Source organism: Belonocnema kinseyi, chromosome 9 (assembly GCF_010883055.1).
Source record: "Belonocnema kinseyi isolate 2016_QV_RU_SX_M_011 chromosome 9, B_treatae_v1, whole genome shotgun sequence".
NCBI lineage: Eukaryota > Metazoa > Arthropoda > Insecta > Hymenoptera > Cynipidae > Belonocnema > Belonocnema kinseyi.
The window spans coordinates 81,585,307-81,596,520 of NC_046665.1; the positions used below are offsets into that span (position 1 = coordinate 81,585,307).

General features: G+C 30.7%; 1 protein-coding gene and 1 long non-coding RNA gene across 5 annotated transcripts in view; one reads left to right on the plus strand and one right to left on the minus strand.

The window, feature by feature from the left end:
* Positions 1-10,622, minus strand: part of LOC117179284 — an 11,510-nt gene extending 888 nt beyond the window's left edge. Inside the window, exons 1-3 of the long non-coding RNA XR_004467897.1 lie at positions 10,470-10,622; positions 8,608-8,810; positions 4,869-5,151 (exon numbers count right to left, since the gene is read on the minus strand). This is a non-coding gene — a long non-coding RNA (uncharacterized LOC117179284). The remainder of the gene's footprint in view (positions 1-4,868; positions 5,152-8,607; positions 8,811-10,469) is intronic.
* The window catches only part of LOC117179282, a 298,303-nt gene that overhangs the window by 267,356 nt on the left and 19,733 nt on the right, over positions 1-11,214 (plus strand). For all 4 annotated transcript variants that reach the window (XM_033370926.1, XM_033370929.1, XM_033370928.1 and 1 more), the window contains one exon: positions 11,110-11,172. In XM_033370926.1, coding sequence (XP_033226817.1) covers positions 11,110-11,172 — 63 coding nt within the window. The remainder of the gene's footprint in view (positions 1-11,109; positions 11,173-11,214) is intronic.

Genomic DNA, 11,214 nt, shown 5'->3' on the forward strand with positions numbered 1-11,214 from the left:
TAAAAATATACAAGATTGTTTAATCACTAACAAAGATTAGCTTTTATGATAGTCAGAATGACCCTTTTTGTTAGGGCAGGTATACATTCGAAGTTATAAGCCGCTCGTATTGGAGTCATAGTAATTTGATTCAAGAGATAAATTTATGTCTTCAAGACATAAAAAACTTGAATCCAAGACATAAATTGAAGTCTGGCTCCATTTCAAAACTGAGAAATGCTCAAGTCGAATTTTTCGACTTCAGCATGTCTTGATTGGGAGCAATTCAAGTCGAACTCAAGTTGAAACATTTTTATTCGAGAATTTTATAATCCAGGATTTAAAACATTAACATCCAGATTATACGGCTTAATATCTTTATATTCCTCTTCTAAATTTTTTAATCGACTCTTTGAATCTGAATCAGCGAAAGTTTTCTGATTCTCAGCTATGAGTACATACGACTGATTCAATCAGTGTATATGCGCTGATGAATCAGGGGATGTTTCGCCCTCTAACGGTCAAATCCCATTGATTCGTCAGCCTATATAACCTAATTGAATCAGTGGTATACTTATAGCTGAGAATTAGTGAACTTTCGCTGATTCTGATTTAGAGAGCAAATAAATAAACGGTATAATTTATTTTTCTCAGTATATATTCTAACAAAATAATACACATGTGTCAACGTGAAGCTTATGAATATTCCCGAAATTTTCTTTTTTCTAATGTTTATTTAACTTATTTTTTATTTGAATCGTCATCAAATGAACTGTTCTTTGATCTGTTTCCAAATTAAAACTTATGTTTTCTACTAAAACCATTCATATAATATAATTATTTTTGACGTGATAATATTGCGTGATTCAGTATTTTTAAGAGAATCTAAATTTTAATCTTTAAAAAATATTGAATCCCTTTTTATCATACGTTAGATATTGCACCCAGATTTGTATGTCATTGATTGGACTATTAGTAACAAGTAGATATTTTCGATAAATGCACATTTAAGCATTGCCTGCACATTAGGATTGATAAATTTGATTTTCGTGTGTTGACCAATTTGCAAATCAACTGGTCTAGTGCTGCATTCAGCACTTTTACTTTATAATACGTGTCAAGCAGCGAATTTAAGCAAGTCATAAAATAATCGTCATCGATTGGATTCATAATATTTACAATAAATTCTGTAATAAATTACGTAAAATACTGAATAACACGTGACGGTGTTAAGGTAGCGGATACTAACTTAGGAAATGTCAGTAATGTTGAAAATGATTTTTGAATTGATATTACGTTTCGCGTCATTAACTGGACAAACGTCATTGACTGGACATGTTTGTTCGCTCTTTGCTTTAATCGACTTTTATCGATTATTACATGCATAAATTTAACCATTTATTTAAACAAATTAGAGCATACAATGGTTTTAGCATGCTTACTATTCGAGGCTGATTAATTATTTATTTCAATCCATATAAATTAAATGTACTATCTATAAGTGGTAAAACCGTAGTATGTTACAAATAGTCAGAAAGGGCCTAGCAGGACAAGTATGTGGAAAGTACTCTTGAGCCTAATATAACCAGGCTTGAACCTATATGAGTACGTTACAAAAAGAAAACTCTGTCCTAAAGAGGTCAGGCTTTTAATCTTGAAGATGACCTTTCAAGGTCACGTTTATGGTTTCTTAGTTTTTACGTACACATCGGATGGTTTTTGAAAGATTTTAATCAACCTATCCTCAACTCAAAAATCTCTTAAAAACACATTTATTAAATGTTTTCAACAATCTTTGTTGCGAAATCCACATTTTGACAGTCATTCAAATATTTTAAGTCGAATTTTCTCGAAAACAAAAATAAACATACATTAGCGAAAAAAATGACACAGCTTGATTGCATATCAAGTATTTATTGTGAATTTTTTAAGATTTTATGAATTGATGGAACATGGTACAAAAATTGAAAAACTTACATTCATACGAATATCAGACTTCGAAGACCTCTTACATGACTACTAACAGAATTATACAAGTGACTTTTTAACCATTGGCAATCAAAATAGTCGTCTAGAATGTTCCCCAAACTTCTGACACTTTCAAAATATTTTCCTACACAAAATTATCCTAATTGATATAACTTTTGCAGTTTATAAGGCCAATGGAACTTATCAATTTCTTTAGTAATATACGATTTATGATTTCCTTTGAAGACCATAATTTTTGTTTATTTAAGTTAATTTTAAGGTCCGCGTTCTTCATACTTTTATTCAGTTCGCTCAACATATTCTTTGCTAATCTTCGATTGACTCTGCCATAATAACCTTATCATCTGCGAACGTTGACCCATACACCCTCACTGTCCCGAGATCCACACTTTCATCAAAGAGAACCATTTTTAGGCACTTGTCCATGTGAATAATTAATTGAGATTTTTCTTCTGAATACCGTTTTTAGTATGAATTTTGCATAACATTGCTACTTTACATTTTTTGGAGCATGTTCAGGGCACAATACAGAAGTATGGCGCGGGAAGTAATTTAAAAGTTATTGGGTACATATTATTCCTTGAATCTTTGCTAAAAGGTGACCAAACTTTTCTTTACTAAGAATTAATAACAAGTACTTCTTTTTTTCATTTTTTTCGAAAACTTACCCGTATAATGGGAAATGGACTAGATTTTTGAATCACATTTTTCAGTTTTCTACCTTATTTTTTAAAAGTATTAAAGAAATGCGAACTGATAAGAAAATCCAACTATTTTGATTTAATGTTCATTATTCTCCGTTAAAAAGTAGTTGGAATGGAATGGAAGCTTCGAATGTGTCCCCTGAGGATTTGAATTTTTCTTCTAACTTCCTCCCTATTCCTTTATACACACCCCACACACTTACTTGGTGGTGGGAGGGGGACCTACAGTTTAAGGTGAGATCCGAACCACCAAGAGCAACAGCTTAAAGTGCTTAGAGGAAACCTTTTTCTCTTGAGTACCGGTCCCACGACTCTCCGGAGATGAACAACCCCCTTGCTAGTCTAGTGTACACCGCATGGGCTGCCGAGGCTCTTCCAGAGTGCGAGGCAGGAATCGAACCCCACGATTATCGCCCCGCTCACGTTAAAAAATATCTATACTATACCATTTTTTGCTAAGAATTTTTTTTCTTATAAGTTTTATTATTCGGTTCAAAATTTAATTATTTTGTTGTTAATTCAACAATTTTTTTAAAAGTCACCGTTTTGGTTCAAAATTTCATTGTTTATTTTAAAATTCGATTTTTTCTCTTAAAAATTCAATGATTTGATTATAAACTTGATTACCATTTAATTATTCACATGGCCAAGCATCAATGAATGGCCCTCCTTCGACAAAGAAGGTCGGGTCAGTGGTGGTGCGTGGGTTAGCGTTCGCAGATGATAAGGTTGTTATGGCAGAGTCAATCGCAGACTTGCAAAGAATGTTGCGCAAACTAAATACGAGTATGAATAAAATGGACCTTAAAATTAACTTGAATAAAACAAAAATTGTGTTCTTTAAAGAAAATCATAAGTCGTATATACTAAAGTAATTGGTAAGCTCCAGTGTCTTTATACACTGCAAAATATATGGCAATTAGGACAATTTCGTGTAGAAAAATATTTGGTCAGTGTCAGAAGTTTTGGGAACTTTCTAGACGACTATTTTTATTGAAAATGGTGAAAAAATCAATCGAATAATTTTTGTAATACTCATGCAAATTATTTGATGTCCGATAATCGTATGAAAGTATGTTTTTCAATTTTTTCTGCCATGTTTCACTACATCAAAAAATCTAAAAAAAATCATAATTAATACCTAATATGTAAGCAAACTGTTAGAATTTTTTTGCTAATTTATGCATTTTTTCGTGTAATTTCAGCTTAAAATAATTGAATGCCTGTCAAAATTGGAATTTCGACCTAAAAATTATTTTAAAAATTTAGTAGGTGTATTTTTAAGAGATTTTTAATTTTACCCCAGGTTGATTAAAATCCGTTAAAAGTAATCCGAGATATACGCAAAAAACTGTAAAATCATAAACGTGATCTTGAAAGGTAATCTTCCACGTCAAAAGGCTAAACTCTTCAGGGAAGAGTTTTCTTTGTGTAACGTAAATATAGAAACAATGCAGGTTGGATAAGGCTCACGGGCATTTTTCACATACTTATCCGGATAGGCCATTTCCGCATAAATTTCTACATTTTTTGCCTAAAATGTCCATAATATAAGAATAATTTCGCAGACTGAATGAATATAAACTCTATAACTCTATAAACTCTATATAAAGAATGAATTATTTATATAGAGGCTCTATATAACTAAGTTGTTTCAAAAATGTCGATTCTCGAATTTTTCGTTACAGAAAGAATCACCAACGAATATTTTGGCACGTGTAGCCACAGTGTTCCGAATTACCCTCTTTACTCATTCTTATTATTCATATTACTGTTAGGCATAAGCTTCATTTTTTCGTATTGCCATTTGTCATCTTTTTCATTTTTCCGAATTACGATTTAACCCTATTTTTATTTTTCTAAATTATCTTTTGGAACAACTTTTATGTTTCCATAATACTATTTGCCATAATTAACATTTATCCTAATTATTATATGATATCATGACAAAAAAAAATTAAGGCGAATGCAAATTTGCGAAAAAAATTACGTCCAATGGTAATTCTAAAAAATAATAAAATATTATTACGATTTGTTTAAGTATAAAAAAATATACACATTGGGAATAACTTCATTTTCGACGCCGAGTTTTTTTATAGGGAGAAAAAGGCTTTGTAATTTAAACAATTTGTTATAAAAAGTAATATGCTGCATTTAAAAATGCAGTTAAAATCATAGATATATTATTATATTTACCAATAGTGTTGAACAAAACCGCTAAGGTAAAAAACAGGGCGATGATCTTCATCTTCTCTAAATAATGGTAATTAGCAAATGGAAAATTTCCTGAACAGTGTAACTGATGAATATTCTAATAAATATTGCTATATCACTGGCAATGTTGTTCTTCAGTAAGGTTGATTGGAGAAGTGACGGATGTTTCCCAGAGGTATTTGTATTTTGTTAATCGCTTTCTCCAATCTTGTATATTTATGCTTAATGCACAAATCAGAGAACCCAAAAGTGACTTATTTATTACCTATTGGAAAGGTGAACATAATATTAAGAACGTACTCTACGTATAGTCAATATCAAAAGTAATCGAATTTTCATGCTGCTTTATAAAATCGACACTGTAAAGAATTTTTTGGGAAAATTCTCGAAAATTTACGGGATGCAATAAACCCGAATTCGGTAATTTATTCAGAAATAATTGTAGGAAAAATTCCCTACTCATCTTGGTAAATTTGTCAGGGATTTTGGAAATTCTCATCAAAAGAACTTCATGAAAATTCCATAACGATTTCGGTAAATTTTCAAATGTTTATGAAATTTTCCCAAAAGTAATTCCGAGAAAACTTCCCAATGATTTCGGTAAATGCTTTATTTATTTATAGAAATTTACACAAAATACACTGAGAGATTTTTTGTTAGAATAAATGATAAAGATGAATGAGAATTTAATATAATATCATTTAAAAACAGGTTTCGCGTATCAAATTTCATATAGTGGTTGAAAGAGTGAAAAATATCGTTTGTAGTTGCCATACAAAGCATATGAGAATCTCAAACGACTGTATGAAAAATAACTCACTCCACCAAAAGATTTAGCCTTCAGAAGGAGGAACTAAATACACAAATTAAATACAACTAAATACAGAAACACGGGTACAATTTTTATATTTTTTTATTTTATACTTAATTTATCCACTATATACATAATCGCACGCATAATCGCTATGAAAAATCCGAACGGCTGCGTCGAGATTCGAACCTAACTTATCTAAAGCCCTAACGCATTCTCTAACAACTAAACCCCACGGCTAACTTACATTATGGAGTATTTGGTAAAAATTTCGGCTAAGTGGCGTCGCTTGAAAACTCAGGGCATTATGATTTTCAATGATTAAATTGATTTTTTATAAAATACATCTTTTAACGGAACTGATAATATTCTTGTATGAATAACATTCTCTAATTTGATATCTCAGTAACTCAGTATAATAAACTTCAGTGTATTTAGATGTTATATTTTACACATTGTACCCGTGTACGAATCCAATCAGGGATCCAGCTGGGTCCCAGCCGGATAGCCCCGCTGTAACCCGGGCGCTGGTCGGGGAATCCGGAAGGGATTCGGCTAAAAACGTCACGGTAAACTGGTCAGGTCCCGGCTTCAATACCGGCCGGGATCCGGTCGAGTAATCCGGCCAAAAAGCGGTTAAGAAATCTTGCTTCAGGCGAGAAATTGTTAACTTGTTTTGTCTTTTAAGGCTCATCGTAAAATTACGGTGAACTTTAAAAGTCAAATCAAGTGAAACAATTCTAGCAAGAAAATTGGAGTCGAATTTTATTCCCTTATGATAGAATCTCATAGCAATTTGGAAACCACGTGGTGATTTAAGGTTAGGAAGGAAGAAAGTAAAAACTGTATACACAAGACTATATTTTAATTTAAAATAATAATTATTCACGCTGTAAGTGGGGGTTTCAAACTAATTACTGAAATAAGGTTGATTTTATCCACGAGTCTCGATTTTATTTGCGAACTTCGAAGAGCCGACGCGACGTTAGTGCAAGGAGTATACTCGTTCCAGGTGCAAAACTGAAAATTACTGAGTGTCTATGCAGACGACAGACACAGCAGGCTCTATATATGGCGGTAAATTTGAAATTGTACAGGCTAAACATTGTCTGAATATAGAGAAGTTTATAAAAATTGTATCATTTCTGTTGTTGCACATAGCAGAATCGATAACAGTTTAATTTAAAATGTTAAATTATTCGAAAAAAAATTAATGTTTTTTTTTTTAAGAATTTAAAAAAGCTCATTTTTGTTTCACTGATCTAATACATCTTTAAATTATAATTTTCAAGTAATAATTCATTTAGCATCCATAATTATGTGTTTGATAATATCACGGCTCTTAAAAAATGTGTAATTTCTACAAAAACATTAACCTGACCAATGTCCAGCCGGCTCCCGACTATGGGATATAACCAGGGTTGGTCCGGCCAGTAACCGGCCGGCCCTGGACTACGTGATTCGAGAAAAATGTAGCCCGACCGGCTCCCGCCCGGTTCCTGTCCATGAAACCCAGCCAGGGGTAGCCCGACCGGGATCCGACCAGAAACCTTGTTGTATCAGGGTCAATCGGGGAAATTGCTACACGGGTACTCATTGAATTAAATCTATTATGTTAGTGTATAAATTTCCTGATAAACAATGCCAAATGTTTTAAATATAATATTAAATAAATGAATTTAAAATAGAAGGAGTTAACTTTTATTTTAAATATTGTGAATCATAGACTTTTGGCTCGATCGGAAAATGGCGGAAACAATCGAGGAGGATTCTCAAACGAAACAATATGAAAAATTAAGAATAATGATTTCATAGTTTGCTATGCGTCTCAGATTTCGGTCAACTTCATAATAACAATATTAATTTTCAAAATAATCTTTTCTACATTATGATATTCACTATTCTTTTTATTCAAATTATGCTTCGAAAACTCATTAAAAAGAATATCATTTTTTGATAGTGTTAATTCTTGAAATGGAGATTCATAATATTTCGTATTTAGAATACTACTTTGTTGTCTTCGTGCTTTAAATACTCGCATGATAATTTTAAACCTTGGTAATAAATTACGAATAAATATAATAAAACCTCGGTTTTCCCTATTCTGGAACGATATTATACTAAAGTCTAATTCATTTATTTCATTAATTCTAACGAAAGGTCTCTCAGTGTAGCTGTCACTGACCAACGAGAATACGAGCATCGTTTACAAAATTTGAAAAATTGAAATAAAAAATTTTCTTGTACCTTTTTTTCAGAAGCTTAATCTAACAATAATAATGATTTAATACAATATTATATTAATGTGTGTAGTATGAATCACTGGATTTTGCAAATCAGAAATTCACTATCCAAAGAAATCTTTATTTAGAATGATTCCGTTATTTTTCATGAACTAAATAAACGTTTCTTCCAACAAATGTTGAAACCATAATGTTCTTTATTTTATCAGGAAAATTGCCCATATCTACTACCATTATGTATATGACCTCTAACGCAAATGATAAAATCTATTTCTCTTATATAAGTAAATTTGGATTTTTGTGCTTTTGAGCTTCAATTCTAAGCAAAAGCTGCAATAGGATTGTTTCGAAATTTGAGATAAAATAATTTTTCAATAGTTAATTTAAAACTAAACTCTGAGTACCTTTTATTTTTTTTCTGTTGCCTTGTTTAAGAGAAAAGTATTGTTAAAAATTGAAACAGTGAAAGCACTCATTTAAATTACATGTGATATGAAAGTGTATAGCGATTCTAAAAATACAAACTGTTTTTTTGTTAAATAAGCTATAATATTTCATATCAAATCAATTCCAATCAACAATCACAACATCTTTCTCAGTTTTATGTTAATCATTTTAAGAATTACTCAATTTTGGGGTGGACTGTATGTATAGTGAATATGTTTACCTAAAAATGCCGACGTAATCATAAATATCAGCACAATCGTGTAAACATCTTTACGAAGTACCATGGGTGGTGTTAACTATGAGGCTGTTTAAAAAATGCGTCATACTGCCATGGGCGTGGGGTAACATTTTTTGTGGTGATTTGTGATGTATTGTAGGGAGGGATTAACACAAAATGTGGCGCCACACATCGAGAATATAAATCTGAATAACAATTTTTTAAATGGTTGACAACATTAAAATGAGTGATTTTATTGTAGAAATAAAGGATCTAAATGCAGACTTTTCACACTCGTTCCCCTATTGCCCTCTTCCCCTTTTTTTTAAAGAATTCCTCCTTTTTCCCTATTTCCATTAAACTTTCCCTTGAGAAAGAAGCAAACATTTTTCGTTGAAAGATAGTTTTCAATTAACAAGTCTACTATACTATACTATTATTATACTAAAATTAAAATTTTTTTAAAAGTGTTTTTAGTTGACAGTTTAAGTATTGAATTTTTCACTGGGGGCCATTCGCAAAATATGTGATACATACTTTGACAGATTCCACCCCCCCCCCCCATGGACGTATCTTGTATTTTATGAATTGCTCTTTGTAAAAAAAAACAATTTCATTAGTTGAAGAACTGTTCCTTTGTTTAAAAATTGAACTATTTTTTTGGAAATTAATTTCTTTAACTACAAATTTAACTTTTTCAATTATCGTTGAAAGATTGTTTGTATATACAAATTCAACTGTTTGTTTAAAAATGTATATATTTTTATGGAAATTCGTCTTTTTTTGTAGAAAATTTATTCTTTTTATTGAAAATTCAACTATATACTTGGTCGAAAGCGTTGTTACAAGTTAAACTTCTTTGTTACATATTCATTTTATTAAGATCAATTTTTTGAACTACAGATTTAATTATTCCATTTTTTGGTTGAAAATGAATCCTTTTTCGTTTAAGATTCAAGAATTTGGTTAATATTTCTTTTGTCTTTTTAATGAAAAATCTTTCTTATTTGAAAATGCATCTGTTTTGGTAGGAATGTTATCTTTTTTTTATTAAAAGTGCAACTGTTTGTTTAAAAATTAATGTTTTGGTTTAAGAATTTAAGTTTTGAGTTAAAATTTAACTTTTTATTGAAAACTCACCTACTTGATTAAGAACTTGATTAAGAGTTCAATTTCTTTGTTAAAAATGCATTTTTTCTATTAAAGATTCATAATTTTAGTTGAAAATTTCATTATATTGTGAAAGATTCAACTCTTTCGTTGAAAAGTCATTCATTTTTGTTTTAAAAAAATTATTACCCTATTTCCCCTGTTTTAAGAGCATTTTGGGCTGAGAAATCTGTTATAATATTATATTTGTGTGTTTTCAATTTAAATTTAGGCTTTTATCAAATTAAATCGGAGAAACAAATTTTGACTGGGAGAAGGAGAACGGTGGAAAAAGTAATTAAAATAGCGTTCCTGGTGTTTTTAACGGCCGCTAGAATGTATATCTGTAAAAAAACTGGCTCATTAATACTTTTCAAGTAGATATTTCTGTCTCATCAGTGAGATTTTACTCATTTAGATTTAGAAAGTTAACAGAATTTCACTAATCTAAAATAAGAGAGTTGTATTCCTTATATCAACAAATTATTTCTTATATAAACAGAGTAAACAATTCATTGTTTTTGGTACAATTAACATTTTTTACTGTAATTCTCGACTTGATTGATTCGTCATCAGGAATTTTTAAATATTGCCTACAGTGTTAATTGTAAAATGGAATGAATTATAATTTAATTTATTCAATTTTGGTTACTGGATTATTGTGACAATAATTCATTTAATGTTGATAGTTTATAAATATTAGAAATTAACCATACTTGAAGCGTTGCAAAAGTTGATGACTTATAATAACTTTTTATTAATTTTTAAACCACTTTTGCTTTGATATTTTGATTTTCCTCTACGTGAGACCCTGAGACTCATCTTATCTTTTTTTCACAGATCTCTTGCATATCAACAGCTTCCGGGCAACTGATACTCTTGCACATTGCTCAACAGAGTTATTTTACACAAAGCCACGATGCATGAAATGTGCAATATAGAATCTGCGCATGCTTACATTCTCCCTCATCCAATAAGCATCTGTGAAATGAGAGAAAAAAGTCATCAAGTGCTCTGATAAATACGCCCTGTAATGAAAAATATGAATTGAATATAATCATTAAATTAAAAAAAAAAAACGGAATTTAAGAATTTGCTGTTTAAAGAAATTTTTAAATTAATTTATCAGAGTATTGCCTACTTTACCCAAAAATCTATACTTCTCATAAAAGCACTTATTTAGGTTTAGAATCGAATCACACGATTGTGTTAGTTTTAAGTCTGATTCCTATTTTTATTGTCTCCATGTTCTTCATTTCTCGATGTTTATTTTTATTCATCCTGAATGTTTTATCTTAGAAAATTAGGAAGCCAGAAAGTGTTTTTTCTAACATAGGATATTTTATCTTGTTTCAGGAGGCGGAAGTAAAGATGGAAAGGGAGGGAAGGATAATGTTTCACCTTCCGGTCCATATCCGGGTGAGTAATCGGAATTTAAAGAATTTGACGGGAGAAAAATAT